The sequence below is a fragment of the Eutrema salsugineum genome, unplaced genomic scaffold, assembly GCF_000478725.1.
Source record: "Eutrema salsugineum unplaced genomic scaffold, Eutsalg1_0 scaffold_2, whole genome shotgun sequence".
Taxonomy (NCBI): Eukaryota; Viridiplantae; Streptophyta; class Magnoliopsida; order Brassicales; family Brassicaceae; genus Eutrema; species Eutrema salsugineum.
This window is the reverse complement of record NW_006256829.1, coordinates 3,466,267-3,486,244: the sequence shown is the minus strand read 5'-3', so window position 1 is coordinate 3,486,244 and position 19,978 is coordinate 3,466,267. Positions and strand designations below refer to the sequence as shown.

Genomic DNA, 19,978 nt, shown 5'->3' with positions numbered 1-19,978 from the left:
GTGGCGAATTTTCAATGGTTGATAAGGATCGAACAACAGTAACGAGCCAAACCGGAGAGAGATAAACCGGGATGCAATCACATTAGTACAAGTTGTCTTCGTCTCGAAGCGTATAAACACAACTGTAGCGGAGCTTCAGATCTGGCTATTGTATTTCTTTCCTCCTTTGTGAAACAGCCGTGGGTATGGAGTTTCGGAGAATATCGGGAACTTCTGGATCCGTGATCGCCTTCGTTCTTCTGCTCTTCATCCATGGTGCTCACTCTTTTTATCTCCCAGGTGTCGCTCCTCAGGATTTCGAAAAGGTAAACGTTCGAATTTGTGCTCCTAGGCTTATAGATCTGAATAGGATCTCCTCGATCTGCGTTTTGGTCTCGATATGGTGTTCATTTCCTTTAGGAACAGTACTTGATCCGCGAGTAAGCTACAGAAAATGAGAGTCGGTGTGCTCGCTGCACCGACACTTGATCAGAGGATGGGTGAGGCTTTAATCTCACTTCATGTCCGATTCACGAATCTCTCGATCTGAACAATGTCGGCATTTTAGGCGAGCTTCATCGATATTTGATCTTCTGGATTAGTCATAGTCGTTTTTATTTTTGATTGTTTTTGTTATGTTCTTAGTGATCTCTCTCCCTGTCAATGTTGCTTAGCTTGAAATTACTACAAAATGCAAGTTGTGGGTACAATCAATGTCGGTCCTGCATGCTAAATTACGAATCTCAATCAAAGTATACTTGCATGTTTTGCTAGAAGATTCGGATAATATACTTCAAATGGAGCAGAAATGACGGAATCATAATCAAACGTGAGTCTTAATTTCCTTGTATGCAGGGTGATGAGCTGAAGGTGAAAGTGAATAAGTTAACCTCCATAAAGACTCAGCTTCCATACTCGTATTACTCTCTTCCTTTTTGTCAACCTAAGAAGATAGTGGATAGTACTGAGAATCTTGGAGAAGTGCTTCGGGGTGACCGGATAGAAAATGCCCCATATTCGGTTAGTCTCTATTGCATTTCGATTCTTAATTGATCAAGCTGTTTGAAAATCTGTTTTTGTACTTTATCTCTAACCCTTGCGGAGTTGAAAACAACTGCAGTTCAAAATGCGGGAGGCACAAATGTGCAATATTCTCTGCCGTGTCACTCTTGATGCAAAGACAGCCAAAGCGTTCAAAGAAAAGATCGATGATGAGTACCGAGTCAACATGTAGGACCAAATTAGATATTATTTTTCTTTGATTCTTTAAATGAATAACACGCTTTCCTCTGTCAGTTTTCTTACAACTCTTTCTTGTGTGTGTTAGGATCCTCGACAACCTTCCCCTTGTGGTTCCAATCGACAGAGTGGATCAGGGTTCTCCCGCTGTTGTTTATCAGCTCGGCTATCATGTTGGTCTTAAAGGCCAGTATGAGGGGGTAAGTAGGATATGATTGTCAACACTTTTCGAATGCATGGGAGATGTTTTCTAAATTGCCTTTTGTTTACACAGAGCAAAGAGCAAAAGTTCTTCATCCACAATCACCTGGCATTTACAGTCCGGTATCACAGAGATCTGCAAACGGATTCTGCAAGGATTGTAGGATTTGAGGTCAAACCTTACAGGTGCATTTCTTCATAATTTGAACTTTTCTTGGCTTTCCGTGTCCGTAAGTATTGATAGTCCTTCCCTTTATTTGTAGTGTTAAGCATGAATATGAAGGAGAATACAGTGAGAAGACTCGTCTGACCACCTGTGATCCTCACACCAAACGTCTGGTTGTGAGCTCGGCTACTCCTCAAGAAGTTGAACAAAAGAAGGAGATTATCTTCACATATGATGTCGATTTCCAGGCAAGCTTTTATATTATTACCCTGTGATATGTGTCTTAAATAAATGCTATCCTATTCCTGTTCTCAATATATTTCTGATTTACTGCTGCTGTTGTTGCTATCCAGGAGAGTGAAGTAAAGTGGGCATCTAGATGGGATGCTTATCTTCTGATGAGTGATAACCAAATTCACTGGTTCTCAATTGTCAATTCACTGATGATCGTCCTGTTCCTTTCGGGTATGGTGGCAATGATAATGCTGAGGACCCTTTACCGTGACATTTCACGATACAACGAGCTCGAGACTCAAGAAGAAGCTCAAGAAGAGACAGGATGGAAGCTTGTCCATGGTGATGTTTTCAGACTTCCAACTAATTCAGATCTGCTCTGCGTCTACGTTGGTACAGGGGTCCAGTGTTTAGGCATGGTACTTGTGACGATGATCTTTGCCATGCTTGGATTTCTCTCCCCTTCCAACCGGGGTGGTCTGATGACAGCCATGCTCCTGCTCTGGGTCTTCATGGGCCTCTTTGCTGGTTACGCCTCTTCACGTCTCTACAAAATGTTCAAAGGAACAGAGTGGAAGAGAATCGCCTTCAGAACAGCCTTCTTGTTCCCTGCAGTTGTCTCAGCCATCTTCTTTGTCCTAAACGCTCTCATCTGGGGTCAGAAGTCATCCGGGGCGGTTCCCTTCGGGACAATGTTTGCCTTGATCTTTCTCTGGTTTGGTATCTCGGTTCCTCTTGTATTTGTTGGTGCTTACATCGGTTTCAAGAAACCAGCGGTTGATGACCCAGTGAAAACCAACAAAATCCCGAGGCAAATCCCAGAGCAGGCTTGGTACATGAACCCGGTTTTCTCAATCCTCATTGGAGGAATCTTACCTTTTGGTGCAGTCTTTATCGAGCTCTTCTTCATTCTCACATCCATCTGGCTTAACCAGTTCTACTACATCTTCGGGTTCCTCTTCCTAGTCTTTGTAATCCTCATCGTTACATGTGCTGAGATAACCGTGGTACTCTGCTACTTCCAGCTATGCAGTGAGGACTACCTTTGGTGGTGGAGATCTTACCTCACATCAGGCTCATCAGCTCTCTATCTCTTCCTCTACGCCACGTTCTACTTCTTCACAAAGCTTCAGATCACCAAACTGGTCTCTGCGATGCTTTACTTCGGGTACATGCTCATCGCTTCGTATGCATTTTTTGTGCTCACAGGAACAATTGGCTTCTATGCTTGTCTCTGGTTCACACGGCTCATCTATTCCTCGGTTAAGATCGATTAGAGGAGGATGATGATGATTGATGGTGGTGATTAAGGAACAAAGAAGGAAAGAGGTGATTATAGTTTATCTTCTTTTTGTTTTGAAAAAAATGTTTTTGTTGCATTTTAGGTCTATTTTGTTGCAGAACAAAAGGGGTTTTAATATATGTGAACGTTATTATACTGTATTTTTTGTTTGATTGTCTAATAACCCACTCTTTGAGAATCTTTAGTGAGAGTATGTAATTCAATCTTTACCTCTTTAAAAGTTTTTGTAATAATATGATTCCATCGTTTTAAAACGTTCTACAAGACTATAACAATGAAACAAATATGATGATCAAACTCGAGTGAAAACAATAGTGTGATGGTTTTGATGGATCATTTGATCATCAAGCTCGAACTTTCCCAGCGATCATAAAGGCTTTGTACACGACGGAACGAATCAGATCTGATCCTCCCCAGGCGGCCTCAAGCTCTCTCACCAAACTCTCCGGTAACAAATCGATGCCTTTCTCTCTCGCCGTCACGATAGCCGACCATGATTTGAACATCCTTATGATCCCTTCAAACGACGTCGCTTTTGGCATCTCCAGCTTCAATGGCTTCCCTTCCGATCCCATCTCCACACTTTCGAAAGGAAACGGCAACGCTTCGTACGAGTCGAAGATATGCTGTATGTTCGGATACTTCCAATACGGCAGCGTTTCGGCGTGGAACCGATACTGGACTGCGTCGAACTCCGGTGTCACCAGCACGTCGTTGTATCCCCAAACGGCGATGATCCCGCCGGGTTTACGGAGGAGGCGCGTCGCGACTGCGTAGAATTTAGGGAGATCGAACCAGTGTACGGCTTGAGCGACCGTGATCAGATCCACCGAGTTCTCTCCTCCGATTAATTCCACTAGCTCATCGGCGGTCATCGACGACGGCGTATGGCGATAATCGATCTTCGGATGCGGCGTCGCCAGCTTCAGCTGGGATTCGCTGACGTCCGTCGCTATCACTCTCTCGTAGTGATCTGCAACCTGTTTGTTTACACGGAAAAAATGGAGGCAGAATTTAGCTTATCTGAGCTGAATCATTTACAAAAAGAGGCTAAATCTGTCGAATCGGAAATCCAATGCTTAAACAAAGTTCATGAACATCAAATACTGACGGCGAGAGCTGCTTGGCCGTTGCCGGTGGCGGCATCCCAGGCTAAACCGTGGTGATCGGTGAGACCGGCGAGCTTCGAGAACCACTCCGATGGGTAAGTGGGTCTGGCGTCTAGGTATAAATCAGCTTGTTTATCAAACAATCCTGCCATTTTCTCTGTGTTTTGATTTTTTCTTTCTCTCCCTTTTCTGATTTAGTTTCCAGCGATGACTCACTACTCATTTATAGTAGTCTCTTTGGCTTGTGGGAATCTCAAAGACAATGACCTCCAAAGAAGCCCACGATTTAGGTTCTGCACTTCGCTTTCCTCTTAATTTTTATTGGATTTTGGAATAAACGCAGCTTTTGAACCCATATTGGTTAATTATTTGTTTAAGTAGTTGTTGATATGGATTGGGATTTTTTTAGTGGGAAGATGAAAAACATTGACTCTTTGGCTCGTAAAGCAATATGGTTTAGGATTTGTAGAATTTAAGACTAGTAGTTGAAGAAACACGTCATTGCTTACAGAGTCGACAAGCTAAACGTCAAGTGGGAATAGAATACATTTTTCGTTTTTCCCCCTGTGTGAATCTAGAAACCTTTTTTGAAAGTCCAAAAGGAGTTTCATTTACACTAAAATCAACTATTAAAGACTCTTGCTTTCAGCACTTCAAGATCCAATGTTCATCTCCCAAACAGTAAACATCATGGAGACGCTAGAAACTGAGAAACTCTTCTCCGTGGAAAAACCTCTGCTAATACCTATTTCAGACCATTCTGAGAACAAGACAAAAGCAAGAAGAAACGCTGTTGTCTCAGTTCTGCTTCAGCCCTTTCTATGGCTACAAATGCTGTGTTCTCGACTAAATCCGAGCTTTGTTTTAGGTGTGGTCCTTGTGTACGGCCTAAACCAAGGGTTCTCCGGTTCGATATTCAAAGTCGTCACTGACTATTACTGGAAAGATGTCCAGCAAGTGCAGCCATCGGTTGTGCAGCTTTACATGGGATTATATTACATCCCATGGGTCATGAGACCCATTTGGGGTCTCTTCACCGATATTTTCCTGATCAAAGGTTACAAAAGAAAGCCTTATTTCGTGGTCTCTGGTGTTCTTGGTTTGGTCTCTGCGAGCGCAATTGTAGTTCTTGGTAAGTTGCCCGCTGCTTTGGCTTTGAGCTGCCTCTTAGGTGTCTCTGCAGCTATGGCCATTGCAGATGTGGTGATTGATGCTTGTATAGCAACAAACAGCATCAATATCCGATCTTTGGCTACTGATATACAGAGCCTTTGTATGGTTTGTTCGTCTGCTGGGGCCTTGGTGGGATACGCAACTAGTGGAGTATTTGTTCACCGGCTTGGACCTCAGGTTGAGCTTCACCTTTATTTTTTGTCATTGTAGTACTGAAATATGGCTTCTTTTTTTCTATAGCTTAACATGCTAAAATTTGCACACTATTTCGACCCTTTCTATCATTTTGCTCTTCTAAGAGTTTCTAGTGTTTCATTCTATTTGACAGGGAGCATTAGGGGTATTAGCAGTGCCACCTGCAACGATTATCATACTTGGGTTTCTCATCTACGAGAAAAGATCCTCTACTGTCCTTATACAGAAAAATAAAAAGGTGAGAGCGTTGTCTGTAATCCCAACTCTTTTGATCTCTCTCACAAGCATTCGCAGCAATTTTTCCTGTGTTAGTTTGTTTCAACCAAGAGTATTTTATACTTCCGTCCTGTATATCCCATCACTTAGAATTTTGATGAAACTTTGAGTAATAGTTGTATATTCTTCAGGACACAGATGGCGTAAGAGTAGCGGTGAAGACAATGTACAAAACAATAAAGTACCCTCAAGTATGGAAGCCAACACTTTACATGTTCATATCCTTAGCTCTCAACATCAGCACTCATGAAGGCTACTTCTACTGGTACACTGATCCTACAGCTGGACCCGCCTTTTCCCAGGTTGGTTTTCCTGTCTCATATGGCCACAAGAGTATAGAATTGAGATGAGAAGCCTGAAGAATCACTCTGGTCTAAATGCAGGAGTTTGTGGGCATAATCTACGCGATTGGGGCATTGGCATCGATGTTTGGAGTTCTCATATACCAAAAGAAGCTCAAAGGATATTCCTTTAGGAACATACTCTTCTTCGCACAGCTTCTATACGGCTTCTCAGGAATGCTTGATCTCATCTTCATCAAACGCTGGAACTTAACTCTCGGGATACCCGATTCCTTCTTTGTGATAACCGAAGAATCTTTCTCAAGGATCATAAGTAAGATCAGGTGGATCCCCATGGTGGTTCTCAGCACAAGGCTTTGTCCTCTGGGAATCGAAGGCACTTTCTTTGCCTTCCTGATGTGCATTGATAGTTTTGGACAGCTTGCTTGTAAATGGGGTGGAGGGTTTGTTCTTCACGCTTTTGGTGTTACCAGACACGAGTTTGGGAATCTCTGGCTCGTAATTCTTCTTCGGAATATCCTGAGATTTACTACGTTATGTTTCATTTTCCTTGTTCCAGATTCTGATCATTTGGATGATCTTGTGCCGTCTGATGCGTTGCCAAAGAATGAACCAGAAGAGGATGATAATCAAATTTTGCTTCTGTAATGGAGAGAACTAAAACGGATTTCTGTAGTGTTTTCGAACAGTATGACTGTATGAGTAGTAGTACAGAGGAAAATTAACTACATGTCGTTTATCATATTTCGAAGAGAACACGCGTCGTTTGGATTTATACCTGGCTGACGCAGCTAATTACTAGAAGAGCTTGTAGTTTTTTCATATCATAAATAGAATACATGCTGTTTTATATGTCACGTGTTAAGAGACAGAAACTTTCTGTCATTTTACGTTTTGCCCCTAAATTCTTTTTTTATTTTTCGTTTTCCACTCTGAAACAGTGAAACTTTGCTCGTTCTTCTTCTTCGTCTTCGTCTTCGTCTTCTAACCCTCAATTCTGCTTTCGAAGTCAAAAATATCACTTGAGGATGGTAATCGATTTCTTCTCTTACGTTACTTTTACTTATTTTTAGTGATTCTTTACTCAATCGCGTAGAAATAATTTGCATAGTCTTTTGAAGATCATTTTCGTCATGGAAACTAGGTTTTCGATTTTTTTTTGTAATCACGCCGTCAATTCTCGGTGCCTGATGATTTCTCGTTCGTTTTACGGGAAATTAGGGAAAACTTGTTTTGATTCTCTCATAAGCTGACTATGCTCAGCTTTGTCTTTGTTTTGTAGGCGAATCATAACAGTAGGCACACTATCATCTTGTTGCAAAACAGTCCCAACAGAGCAACCAGGACGTTTATGGACTATGATTCTATAGGCCAAGCTATGGATGGTAACTCATTATTCACCATTTTGTAATTAGGTCATAGACTCATAGCTATAGTTACTCATTGTTTGACAATTTGACTTTGTTATCGATTATGCTGTGAGGTTTATCTTTGTGGTAACAAGACTGATGATTTGGAATTTATAGCTTCTTCTGTAGCTTCTTCTGTGAGTTGTTAGGAGGGGTGAGAATTTAGATGATTATTAATGAATGATGTAAAACCATACTGATGTCATTGCGGTTGGATGGTATCTAAGGAAAGCAAATCGTGTTACTTGTATCCGATTCATGTTTTGGCTATGAATTTGTGTGCTAATGGAGCGTAGGAAGTAGCATGAAGAAGAAAAGAAATTGTTTTTAAGTTGGCCTTTTCTTTTGAGTCTAAAACGAATTTGGGAAGCTTTTCTGGTTATATGACAACAAATTTGTTTTAGTTGTAAAAATTCGAATTCTTTCCACATATGCCGAACTGTCTGGTTTTTCTGAACAGGTATTTGCGGCTTATACGAAAGGAAGTTGAAGGAAATTAACCCATCTCTCAGGAATCTTAGTTATGACATTGCTGATCTTTACAATTTTATCGATGGTCTCGCTGACATGAGCGCTTTGGTGTAAGTCTAGCCTGCCCCTTTCTCTTTCACGGATGCTTATGTTATGCCCATCAGTTTGATCCTAACAATGCTTGATCCTTTAAGTTAATACTATCGATCTTGTTGGTTGCTGTACAAAGTTGAGAATCTTAAGGGGTTTTGACAATGATTCCTGTACTAACAAAGCCTATTTTTGTGTGACACTATCCTATTGCAGCTATGAACACTCGATGAATGCGTATCTGCCATATGACAGGCTGTGGATTAAGCAGAAGGCATTTAGCCATCTTAAGAGACTTGCCAATGGATCCAGATGAAAAAGAAGAAGAAGAAGAAGAAGAAGATATATAAAACTTGAGAGAGGCCACTCAAAACATCATCAGCCGCTATATAATAATGTACAACAAGATAATATGTGGATTTAAAGAGAATGATGTTGTGGTCATTGGATGTGTTTATAACATTAAGTAACTTATATGCTATCCAAATTTTATGCATTATTATCTGTCCAAACACCTGCAGCCCTAGATTCATTTTTATTACTTTCAAAACTTAATCGCATGATTTACTAGGGATCTCTTCTCGTACAGTTGATCAAATTTGATGGGAATGTTTTCTTTTTTTTTTTTTTTGATGGGAATGTTTTCTTATTTATTCTTTAAAAATAAAGTTTATGTTATCAACATCTTTCTTCAAGTTTATAGATAAAAACATCCAATTAATCTGATTTGTCAATTTTGTTTTGAGCTCCTATAAAACAAAAAAATTATTTGTATATTTGAGGGATATCACGTCTACTTGAATTGAGCTCGAGCTGTCTTCTTTCAGAGCCATAGCTCCGAGATCGTTCGTCTCCGTTCTCGATCCCTCGACCCCTGATCCGAGCTGGATAACATATTTTGTCAATCTGCAATTTCGGTTTTGGATACTTTTTTGGTGTCGATTTGCAAAGGGTTTTAGTGTGGATGCTATAGGATTGTCTACGCAATCTCCCTCTCTATATAGGTTTCCCGCATAAATTTGTGTTTCAAGACAAGTTTTGATGCTGAAAGATGAGTTCCTTCTCGATCACTCGAAAGAAAACGCCCTTCCAGAAACACAGAGAAGAAGAAGAAGCCAAGAAGAAGGTTTTGTTTTTTTGTTTTTCCTTTTTTCTTAGCTATTTTAATCCTTAATAGGGTGAAACTGGTTTCCACGGGATATTGATAAATGAGGAATTTTTGTCATCGTAATGCAGAAAGCTGAGGATGAAACAGCTCGTCTGTATCAGGAATTCGTGGAATCGTTTCAAGGGGATAGTGCAGCTAAGACTTTCGTTCGAGGTGGGACAATCAATCCCAATGATAAGCCCAAGCCTGATTCTCAAGGTTAGTCTTGGGGTTCATCGAGTAGAGCTCATTTATTACAGCTTTCTTCTTCTTCTTCTTTTTGTCTTCATTGTATTGTTTTAATTGTTTTGATCATGTTGATTGGTAGAATAATGTTTCTATTACATTGAGGGACATGTTAATAAAAAAGTATGGACCCTTTTGTTTTTTTCTATGCATTCGCGGATGACAGGTGAAAAGTCCAGAGATGGGGGTACCATTTCAAAGAAGGGGAGTAGGTAAAACTGAATTCTTTTGATTAATCAGTGGTGTCTAGCAGAGGCATCATAAGCAAAGATTGTTCGACGTTTGTGTTGATGATTATATTACTTTGATGTGTTTCTTACAATGGCTAGAGTCGAATTACATTTATCTTATGGTTGTGATGTTTGAAAGACAATAAACTTCTGTCACCTATAAATAGCAACTACCTGAGGTTTTTTTAGAATGATGTTCACGCATATGGCTTGAAAGATGTGAAATCAGTGTCTCTTCTTCTCTTGTGATATAGAAGATTACCTTCCACGTAATTTATGCAGGTATGTTCCCTCCTTTCTCCCCCCACCATTGGCATCTAAGAATAAAGAACCAGAGAATAAGGTCAGTAGTGATGGACCTTGTCACTGTTCTTTTAATTATTTCGGTTCTTGGTGTAGAGTAATGGTTTAGTTTTAAGTACACGTTTTCCGCTTTCTAGAGGGAAGAAGAGAGATCAAAGGAGAGAGAAAAGGGAAAGACTCGAAACATAGATCACTTTATGGAGGAGCTAAAGCGTGAACAGGAAATGAGAGAAAGGCGAAACCAGGATCGTGCTAATCCCCATGACCATCATAGCGATAACACGGTATGTTCACAATAGTCTTTGCTATCTACATCACTGTTTTATTCCTTATCCAAATACATACTGTTATTTATAGAGAGATTTGTACTGCTTTATGTACTAAAGTTGTACTTCTCTCAGTCATCTAGCCGCTTTGATGAGCTACTTGATGATTTTGATCCCAGTGGAAGGCTAGGGTCATTTGACGATGGTGACCCACAAACTACGAATCTATATGTTGGGAATCTTTCACCTAAGGTTTGTTCACTGCCAACTTGAATTCCTGCGTTGATCTAGCCAATATTTTATAATTCTCTTCCCTAACCAAGATTTTGTGATATTGTCTTTATTAGGTTGATGAAAATTTTCTCCTGCGGACGTTTGGAAGGTTTGGGCCCATAGCTAGTGTTAAAATTATGTGGCCAAGAACAGAGGAGGAGAAAAGGCGACAAAGACATTGTGGCTTTGTTGCTTTCATGAATAGAGCCGATGGACAAGCTGCCAAAGATGAAATGCAAGGTTAGCTAAACCGTACTGCACCGAACTGTGTATGTTTGTGGGGGTTCTTAACTGAAAGATGTTAATAGACAGAGTACATAATGACAAAAGATCAAAGAATGAAGAAGAATTGTTGTAGATTTCTTTTTTTTCTTAGGTTCTTATTCTAGCTATAGCATTTTAGCCCCAAAAAGCTTCAGATCAGCAAATTTTATCGGGTTCTTTTGTGCATAGCCTGATTTTCATGAAAAGAAATTACATAACGGTATTCAGTAGAAGACATACGTAGGGAGTTCATTTTTTGGTCAGGGTTATTGCTTTTATTTGGTACTTCAATTTTTTCCTTCTTCATTTATACAATCCTAACAATATAAATTTATTGATCTTTGACTATCTGATTCTTCAATAAATGTGCTTCTTTCCATGCATGTGATGTGATGATATGCAACGCAATTACAAATATTTTCACCCTGTCTCACAGGGATTATTGTGTACGATAATGAGCTGAAAATTGGATGGGGTAAAGCGGTTGCTCTGCCATCACAAGCATTACCAGCTCCACCTCCGGGGCATATGGCAATCCGGAGTAAGGAGGTCTGTCCTCTGAGATTCATTTCGACTTTAATTGTATCATTAGCGAATCAAAACTTCATCCCCGAAAGTTACTGTTGCTTCGTTTCATTTCAGCAGATATAGTTCATGACTGCTGGTTTTGTTTTATATGCAACTCTTATAGTTGTTTTTTTGGCAGGGCTGCAACTTAATCTTTTCAGGTACATCGGGTCCACCAATAACTTCTGTTCCAAATCAAAATTCTGAGCTGGTATGCAAATTTGGTCCATATGGCATACATATGTGGTTTAATAGTTCCATATGTATTTGATAAGTGCTTGAGTTACTAAATACTGCCTCAGTGTTAAAATTTGGATCTTAGCACAAACATTCTTATGTTAACTTGAATTTCATCTTTAGGTTCTTACCCCAAATGTTCCGGATATCACTGTCGTTTGTCCTGAGGATGAGCACCTCAAACATGTTATTGATACAATGGCCCTTAATGTGCTGGACGGCGGATGCGCTTTTGAACAAGCTATTATGGAGAGGGGGCGCGGGAATCCACTATTTAACTTCTTGTTTGAGCTGGGCTCGAAGGAGCATACCTACTATGTCTGGAGGCTCTATTCCTTTGCTCAGGTACATTTTAAATGTTTCATAATTAGAAATATATGAGATATTCTTGCATTTTTGTCATACCCTGGTGATTTTTTCTCGGTGTTATTTAGGGTGATACCCTCCAAAGGTGGAGAACAGAGCCGTATATCATGATAACTGGAAGTGGAAGGTATATAACCTAACCAGCTTTGAAACTGAGTCCAGTGCTGGATTGTGTTTACCTTTGCGCCTGTATTGCATTAAGTTGATTTTCTTCGTTATAGATGGATTCCTCCACAGCTGCCTGCAACTAGGAGCCCAGAGCATGGAAAAGAGTCAACAGGCACATATGCTGCTGGGAGAAGCAGGGTAATCCCCTTGCAGTCTCCACATTTCAAATGTTTTTCTACATAGTTTTGGAGAAGTTTGTTTATTGATACCTTACCACTGGAATAACAGCGCGTGGAAGCTGACCAAACTCTAACCGATCCTCAAAGGGATGAATTTGAGGACATGTTGCGAGCTCTAACGTTAGAAAGGAGTCAAATCAAAGAAGCTATGGGTTTTGCTTTGGATAACGCAGATGCAGCTGGAGAGGTATAATTTGTTCTGGATTACGTTGACGAATCTGGTCTCTGTTTAATAGAATTGTTTCAGAAGCATCAACATATGTTTTGAGTTCCCTTTTTTTATCAAGCAATTATTTATCAACTGCCTCACTTGTAGACTACGTTTCATTTGACTAAGATCTTCAGGCTTTTTTCTTATAACAAATATTACTTATTTCATAGGTCATTGAAGTTCTGACAGAATCGTTGACCCTGAAAGAGACACCGATTCCAACGAAAGTTGCAAGACTCATGCTTGTGTCTGATATTCTTCATAATAGCAGCGCTCCTGTTAAAAATGCCTCTGCATATAGGACGAAATTCGAAGCAACATTACCCGATATAATGGAAAGCTTCAATGATCTGTACTGCAGTGTAACTGGAAGAATTACAGCTGAGGCTCTGAAAGTAATATCAGAAAGCAAATGCTCTTCTTATGTTGCTTTAAGTTCGCAAGTTCTGTTGTAAACTCAATCTCATTTTTTGCAGGAACGAGTTCTTAAGGTACTGCAGGTATGGGCAGATTGGTTTCTCTATTCAGATGCATATATAAATGGACTACGTGCCACGTTTCTTCGATCAGGAAACTCAGGTGTTACCACGTTTCACTCTATCTGTGGTGATACGCCTGATATAGAGAAGAAATGTCACATGGGTAATATGAACAATGCTGATAAGATCAATCAAGACGCTGCACTTGCAATTGGCAAAGGAGCTGCAAGGCAAGAGCTGATGAATCTACCAGTTTCTGAGCTTGAGAGACGCTGCAGACACAATGGTCTGTCACTTGTAGGGGGTAGAGAGATGATGGTTGCTCGGCTGCTAAGCCTGGAAGATGCAGAGAAACAACGTTTCTACGAAGTAGAAGATGAAAATGCAAAGTATCCACAGGGACATTCAACTTGGGAAGAAGTTCATACTGAGCCTGAGCGGATGAGGGCAAGCTATGATAAAGTTGAAACTGTAGAGCCTGTGAATCTGCCCTTGACAATACCAATCCCACTGCCGGAACTGAAAGCATTTGTGAAAAACGAGAAAAATAACCTCATATTGCCAGCTTCCAGATGGGCGAGAGAGGATGATGAAACTGATGATGAACATAAGATGAGCTACTCCTCACGAAGCGACAATGCTGGTGGCATAACTTTCAATATCGATGAAGAGGATCTCAAGGCTGATCCAAGTGTTCGTGTCCAGCCTGAAAATGAAATCGACGAGGTGCAAAGGTATGATTTGCATGATAGACTTTGTTCTTCAGCATTATTTCTTCATGTGGCTTTGTTTGACCAACAAACATTACATAGTATGGGGTTTCTTGGTCTATCCTGGAGGTGGATTGCTCGCTTTTGACAATGTCATAAAAAGCAAATGCGGACCAATTGATATGCATCAGTAGAAACTTCGTTATGAGATGTTGCCTTACTTTTGCTCTTTGTTTCTGCAGACAAAAGCTTAGACGCATAGAGGTTTCTTTGATTGAGTATCGAGAATCTCTCGAGGAACAGGGGATGAGAAACTCTGAGGAGATTGAAAGAAAAGTCACAATCCAGCGAAAGAAACTTGAAGCTGATAGCTTATCAGAAAATCGTAAGTTTCATACTACCGCACCCCAATAAAAATATTTGTACTGGAGAAATTGTTCCACATTTACAACAACCTTTTGCGGTAGAAGCCTCTTGCTGCAAATTCTTTAGTTTGTGTACATGGCCATGTTCATGTCTGTATCGATATAAATAATACCTGAAAACTAAATGAACACTGCTTTTTCTCAACTGCAGAGAGAGTATTACCAGAGAAAAAGGAGAGGCGTGAAGATGTTAGAGAATCATCTAGAAAGAGATACCGAAGTGAGAGCCAGAATCGAAGTCAAAGTCCACCACAGAAATCATCAACCAGAGAAAGAGTAAGAGATCATGACTTGGACAGAGAAAGACACAGAGATAGAGGTAGGCAACAACATGATTTGGACAAGGATCGAGAACGAAGAGAAAAAAGCTCAAATCATGAGAGAGACGATCATGATAGAAGCAGAGAGCGAGACAGAGATTGGCGCAGACGAGGCTTGAGATGAGATGAAATGATTGTTTGTTTGGTCTGCAGGACACGTGGAATGTTGTTTCTATAAAGTTGTTTTTTAACCTCTTTTGTTTCTTTCTTGATTCTGAAAAATATCTAAGAACACATAGTTTTTGTGTATTACGTCCCAGTTTTAGATATTTGGGTTTTCTGCAGAATTTGCATGTGAGAACAACTGGCTAAGCAGAAGAAGACGATGCTTAATTCTTGGTTTCTTCATTCACTCAATAAGTAGTTATATTTGCGCATTTTTGGTGTTGTTTTCTAGTTGATGCTGACGTAAGAGTGACATCATTCTAAACACGAACAAAATGGAAACAGAACATATGAAAATGTGATAACCTTGAGCACTGAGTGGTGAAAAAAGAAATTTGATCATTAAACTTGGCTTTCCAAATATTTTGCATAAACCTTCAATCAATAAAAAAAAGTATTAAGGTAAAATGCATCAAAATCTTTGGCCAAGTAAAAGAGTCAGCAATCAGCAAAGGGAAATGCATCAGCCATGGAGATAACTTGATAACTCAATTCCTTGTGAGCCTTTTGAATCACTCTCTCTTGTGCATAGAACAACATATAACACTCGCACCCTCTAACCACTTCTTCTTCAACCTCATTGATCCATGCGTCATCGCATCTATACCACAAACCTTTAAGCCTCAGATAAGTCACATAGTGACCCGATGCCATCATCCCCGAGTGAGTTACAACTGCAAATATCTCAAATTCCGCTGATGACGACGATGATGATGAACCGTCATATTCACCTTCTCCATCAAAGGCAAAGATTCTATTCCCAAACCGCTTTCCGATGATGGAGGAAGAGAGGTAAGGAGACATGTTAAGGCGGAACGGATACTGCAAGTAGCTATCGATTTTTCTCGAGGTTTTACGGGTAAGAGAATGCTCGAAACGCTTTACGTGCAAGCAAAGAAGCAGAGGAAGTCTTCTTATGGACATTTGTTTGGAAGATTCTCTCTTTTCTCCACAGCTTTGGCAGTTCAGTTTCTGGTCCGGACCGAGTTTCTCTGGCCGTGTGAAGAAATCTAAGCAACCTGAGAGAGTTGGCATGGGTGCGTTCACGCTTGGTTCACCACTGTTTCTGTTCTTTCTGCAATCTGCGGGAGATAATCCCTTCGCTGAATCTAAAGTAAGTGAAATGTCGATAAATGGATCGTAAGTTGTTGACGTGGATCCGCACGTTGAGCAGGTGACATCTGATCTTAAAAGACCAGAGAATGCTCTGTGCGTGATACACTGACACTCTTCATGATCTGCAACACCAAGAAAGCAAACAAAAAAGACCTTATCCGTATCGAAAGGGAAAAACATCGAAATAAAAATTCCATCTTGAAGATTTCATCAACTCACAGCATTCCCAAACTATATATAAAGTTGTACAACACATAACAATCTCTTGTTCCCAATTACCTTTATACAGACATTTCGACTTTCCCTCGTTCTCATGGATACAATCCAATAGAGAAATAAAGAACTCGTGAGAATCCTGCTGCTCATATGTAGCTAGATTGGTTGAGTGCTTCCACCAACTTCACCCGCCAAAAAAAAAAAGAACCCAAAAATATCAAATCAGCATCACATAAAGTCTATGAGGATATAAACTCATGTTCACAAACATATATAAACAATGTGACTGCGAAATTCTAGAAAATCTTTGTATAGACAAAATGAAGAAGCAGGAAAATCGAACCTGTAAAGCAAATGAGCTGGGCTATAAGGAGTCCGATCACCGGAAAACATTGCCGAGAAGATAAGATCAAGATCACAAGGCAAACACAGCAAACCCATTGATCTTCTCGGACAAAGATCACGATTATGCTGACCACTCAACCAAAAGTTTCTCAAAGGAGGAGCATGAACAAGTGCTTGTAACACAGCATTCATGAAACAAGTGCTTCCCAGATTGTTCAAACCTCTCAATCCCAGAGGAAACGACCATTTTTCCCTTCGATCTCTAGACGAGACCAAAAACTTGGATCCTATGATCAGCTGCGAGTCTAATCTCCTCTTCTTGTTCGATCTAACGGCAACGACATCGGCTCCTGATTTAACAGACATACACAGACCAATAAGCTGCTTAGACACGACAACCTCGTCGAACTCAGGATCGTACACTTGATCGATGCAAGAGCAGCAATAAAGCTCAGATCTTTCGACATCAATGGCGATATCATGTCCTTTATTAGATTGGGTATGCGAAAGGATGTGGCTTGAACAAGATATCGAACGACAGATCAAACAGATGTAGAGTCTTCTGTGATAGACCGAACAATAACTGCATCTGGGTATCTCGATTTCTTGTGGTTTGATCTTAGTTCTTCCATCGTTGAAGCATCTGAACAATTTCTGGAAGGATTTGTAACCATCAGTACCATATCTAAGCTTGTAATCAGATAAGTGATTGCAGGGATCGGGATTTTTCAGAAATGAAATCCTCGCGGACATGAAAACAAACTCAGATTCGCTCGAGACGAATAAAAAATTCAGACAAAAAAAAATCTCAGAAAAACAGTAACGAGGTATGAGTATTTGAGATCAAAGAATCAAAATCTCTTGTGATGTATACCCAAAAAAAGGTAGAAAAAATCGGATCAAGTTAGCGTATTAGATTCATTTGTTCGTTTATGAATCACTAGAAGAACGGAAGAAGATAGAAGGAAATTAGTGAGGAAATATCTATTTCTCTTGGTTTTTTTTGTTTCTCTTTTCTTTTTTTGGGTTTTCCTGTAAAATCTTTTATTTCTCGTAATCTTATAATCATTAAAGTTTAACATTTTTGTCGTCGAGAGTATTTGAGTAGACCGACTTACATGATTCTAAAGACTGCACTTTGTTCCACATCTTGTGCTTCCCAAACTTGACCTAGTTTCCATAGCACCTACGAGTCCACCTTGTGACCCTCTGGATCAACCAGAAGGTCTCTGAGTCACGACTACGATTTCATTGGATTCATTCAGAAACATACGTGAAAGCAATAAAGAGAAAAACTTTAGCCTGAAACATTATCCATTACTGTCTAAAAAGATGAAAAACAAAAAGCTGGGAAATAGGTCCCTTCAGTGTCAATAATACATTAATGGTTATGATGAACAATGAACATCATACTTAAAAGTGAAAAAGCTATAGTATATGACTTTTGAAATTGCTACAAGAAGATGACAAGATGAGAAGGTCCACATGAAGCTTCCCCTCATGACAGGATTGAAAAAAATCACTTGAGTATCTGGTTCAGTTATCTCATAAAATATTTTTGTCTTCTCGCGATTTTAAGTGGTTTATTTAAAATACAAAAGACACAGATTCATCAGTGGAAAACGAACCCTCCCCCCGAGTGTTCAACCTCCTGAGAAAAAAGAGAGGAGAAAACAAGACGTGTAGGTTAGAGATGATGAGTAAAAATGCCAGCTTCTTGCTTCAGGGATGATGCAGAAACATATGGACAGTATTTTGCTTCGGGTACAAATTACCAACCTGAGGAGGGGGTAGAGATGAAACCCAATCTGATGCATGTGTTGGAAGGAGCCCCAAAGTGTTGAGCTGAGAAAGTGAACGTTCTTTGTATAAGAAAACAGTACTTTATACTTCTAATCTAAGGCAGTGCTGCCGTAATGCAAAAGGGAAAGAGGAAACTATGAGGAAAAAAAGAAAAATGTCTCACCTTCCAGATACCCAAAGCTAACCCTCCAAGGTTTAGGGCAAGAAACAAAAGTTTCGGCATCAGTAGTTCCACCTTATTATCCTTGAATGGCTCAAAAACTGCAGACAAGGGTAAAGGTTAAATATAAGGATAAACGATACTAGACTTCAATTCACAAACCAGATAGTAGTATTAAGATATAAAAAAAAAACTTAAAAATGATTCCTTTTTGCTTCACTGATGCTAATGCACATGATGATGATGATGAAAGATCTTTGATAAACTGCATGTATTTGTATATGACAAGCTAACTAATGTGACCATTGGATGTCTAATTTGCGTTTAGGCGAAGATGAATAGATGTAGTGAAGAAGGTTTCTTACTCTTTCCAACACTCTGGAGAGCACTGATAGGCTGCCAAAGAGCAGAGAATGTAATACCAATGCTAAATAGATGAACTGTGTTTCCAGCCATCCACATCATGAAACCCATCATCATCAAATTCTTAAATGGAGATTGCGCTACTTCCCATGCTTTCTACTCAATACATCAAGGAAACAAATCTCTGTTAGCACTTAATTCACATCAAACCCCAATCTCGCATAGAAAATATAGTCTTGTGTAAGCTCTATAACACTCCAAATCCACGGAAAGTCAATGGCTTTTAAGATCTACATAGCAGGACCAAGATCGATTCCGTACAATTTAAGATACGACTTTTAGATTTGACATAAATACCTGAAGTTTCCAATTAGCTTCAGCGTCTTTCTTTTGGCGGCTGGTTGCTGAATCATCCTGAAAACCAAATCATCAATGATAACCCGTAGAACAAAAAAAAAAAACAGTAGCAATACAACTCAATTACCTATAAAATTCCAAATTAAAACTTCGAATCCAATCTGAATACAATAGAAAATCCAAGAAATTCAAAATCAAAACGGAAACGAAGAAGAACCTGTTCCGGAGAAGCACGAGAGAAGCCAGGGGGATCGAGGATGTCGCGGGAAGATGGAACAGTGGACTGATCGGAGAAATCGACGGCCCATCTCCGACCAGTACCCATCACTGCTTTGCCTTTATCCATTACCTAAGGTCTTCGATCGACGAGACAGAGAGAGAAATCGGGGAAGAAGAGGCCTAGATCGGATTTATTTTCATACGATTTAGATGTTTCCTTGTAAATAGTTTTTTCTTTTTCTTTTTTTCGTTTCTGAAACTGAGAAGGAAAGCTTAAAAAATCTTACTCCTACAGTCCAAACCCGTTTCTTCAAGCCGGGTTCGGAGCCTTTTGTCCCGGATCCAGTTTTTTTATGGATCTTAGATTCTTTTATTCCACTATAAGGCTTTTCCGCAATGCTTGAAATTGTTTACTGGCCCTTTACCAACCCATGCAGTTCTTGGGCTTCTATACCGGTAGAGTTTCGGTTTAATCCGGGTAATGCAATTAGTAGTTTGCTTCATTCTCGTTTCTAACAAAAAGATGACAACCCAAGAAAGAAGAGAGGCAACGTTATCGATAATAGTATAATACATCACTCTGGATATATAACATAGTTTTGTCCGATTTTCTGAGACTGAATTAAGTAGGTCCTATGAAAATGAAAACGCCACGTTTTAGCCACTGCCGTGCGAAGGTTTATAAGGACTTAAAGC

General features: G+C 39.8%; 7 protein-coding genes across 9 annotated transcripts; 4 read left to right on the top strand and 3 right to left on the bottom strand.

Moving 5' to 3' along the window:
* Window positions 1-117: 117 nt before the first annotated feature.
* Window positions 118-3,325, top strand: LOC18017793 (transmembrane 9 superfamily member 8). The gene is made up of 7 exons (XM_006399518.2): window positions 118-305; window positions 835-999; window positions 1,100-1,209; window positions 1,307-1,418; window positions 1,493-1,605; window positions 1,683-1,833; window positions 1,939-3,325. Exons 1-7 carry the CDS (start codon window positions 186-188, stop codon window positions 3,094-3,096), a joined length of 1,929 nt encoding a protein of 642 aa, XP_006399581.1. The 5' UTR covers window positions 118-185; the 3' UTR covers window positions 3,097-3,325.
* Window positions 3,326-3,335: 10 nt separating this feature from the next.
* LOC18017792 (putative methyltransferase DDB_G0268948) lies at window positions 3,336-4,436 on the bottom strand. The gene is made up of 2 exons (XM_006399517.2): window positions 4,234-4,436; window positions 3,336-4,102 (listed from the first exon to the last, which is right to left on the bottom strand). The coding sequence occupies exons 1-2, from the start codon at window positions 4,381-4,383 to the stop codon at window positions 3,467-3,469; spliced, it is 786 nt and encodes a 261-aa protein (XP_006399580.1). The 5' UTR covers window positions 4,384-4,436; the 3' UTR covers window positions 3,336-3,466.
* LOC18017791 (probable folate-biopterin transporter 6) lies at window positions 4,188-6,855 on the top strand. 3 transcript variants are annotated; one of them, XM_006399516.2, is made up of 6 exons: window positions 4,188-4,326; window positions 4,430-4,521; window positions 4,867-5,581; window positions 5,733-5,837; window positions 6,007-6,177; window positions 6,259-6,855. In XM_006399516.2, the coding sequence occupies exons 2-6, from the start codon at window positions 4,439-4,441 to the stop codon at window positions 6,823-6,825; spliced, it is 1,641 nt and encodes a 546-aa protein (XP_006399579.2). In that variant the 5' UTR covers window positions 4,188-4,326; window positions 4,430-4,438; the 3' UTR covers window positions 6,826-6,855. The 3 variants fall into 3 exon arrangements, with proteins under 3 accessions (XP_006399579.2, XP_024011825.1, XP_024011826.1); XM_024156057.1 differs by having other exon boundaries at window positions 5,992-6,177; XM_024156058.1 differs by having other exon boundaries at window positions 4,292-4,326; window positions 4,881-5,581; window positions 5,992-6,177.
* A 173-nt stretch (window positions 6,856-7,028) lies between these two features.
* LOC18017790 (enhancer of rudimentary homolog) lies at window positions 7,029-8,739 on the top strand. Its single transcript, XM_006399515.2, has 4 exons — window positions 7,029-7,208; window positions 7,460-7,562; window positions 8,047-8,167; window positions 8,364-8,739. Exons 1-4 carry the CDS (start codon window positions 7,206-7,208, stop codon window positions 8,461-8,463), a joined length of 327 nt encoding a protein of 108 aa, XP_006399578.1. The 5' UTR covers window positions 7,029-7,205; the 3' UTR covers window positions 8,464-8,739.
* A 221-nt stretch (window positions 8,740-8,960) lies between these two features.
* Window positions 8,961-14,772, top strand: LOC18017789 (protein RRC1-like). The gene is made up of 17 exons (XM_024156132.1): window positions 8,961-9,273; window positions 9,384-9,513; window positions 9,707-9,752; window positions 10,053-10,113; window positions 10,211-10,357; window positions 10,475-10,591; window positions 10,687-10,852; window positions 11,313-11,425; window positions 11,583-11,654; window positions 11,804-12,025; window positions 12,115-12,173; window positions 12,268-12,352; window positions 12,443-12,580; window positions 12,775-12,999; window positions 13,081-13,817; window positions 14,036-14,178; window positions 14,370-14,772. Exons 1-17 carry the CDS (start codon window positions 9,199-9,201, stop codon window positions 14,660-14,662), a joined length of 2,829 nt encoding a protein of 942 aa, XP_024011900.1. The 5' UTR covers window positions 8,961-9,198; the 3' UTR covers window positions 14,663-14,772.
* Window positions 14,773-15,027: 255 nt separating this feature from the next.
* LOC18017788 (ubiquitin carboxyl-terminal hydrolase 22) lies at window positions 15,028-17,399 on the bottom strand. Its single transcript, XM_006399513.2, has 3 exons — window positions 16,379-17,399; window positions 16,099-16,217; window positions 15,028-15,941 (listed from the first exon to the last, which is right to left on the bottom strand). Exons 1-3 carry the CDS (start codon window positions 17,131-17,133, stop codon window positions 15,142-15,144), a joined length of 1,674 nt encoding a protein of 557 aa, XP_006399576.1. The 5' UTR covers window positions 17,134-17,399; the 3' UTR covers window positions 15,028-15,141.
* Window positions 17,400-17,676: 277 nt separating this feature from the next.
* On the bottom strand, window positions 17,677-19,563 carry LOC18017787 (ER membrane protein complex subunit 4). The gene is made up of 6 exons (XM_006399512.2): window positions 19,281-19,563; window positions 19,064-19,120; window positions 18,709-18,862; window positions 18,347-18,444; window positions 18,160-18,225; window positions 17,677-18,031 (listed from the first exon to the last, which is right to left on the bottom strand). Exons 1-6 carry the CDS (start codon window positions 19,407-19,409, stop codon window positions 17,993-17,995), a joined length of 543 nt encoding a protein of 180 aa, XP_006399575.1. The 5' UTR covers window positions 19,410-19,563; the 3' UTR covers window positions 17,677-17,992.
* Between the last annotated feature and the right edge of the window lie 415 nt (window positions 19,564-19,978).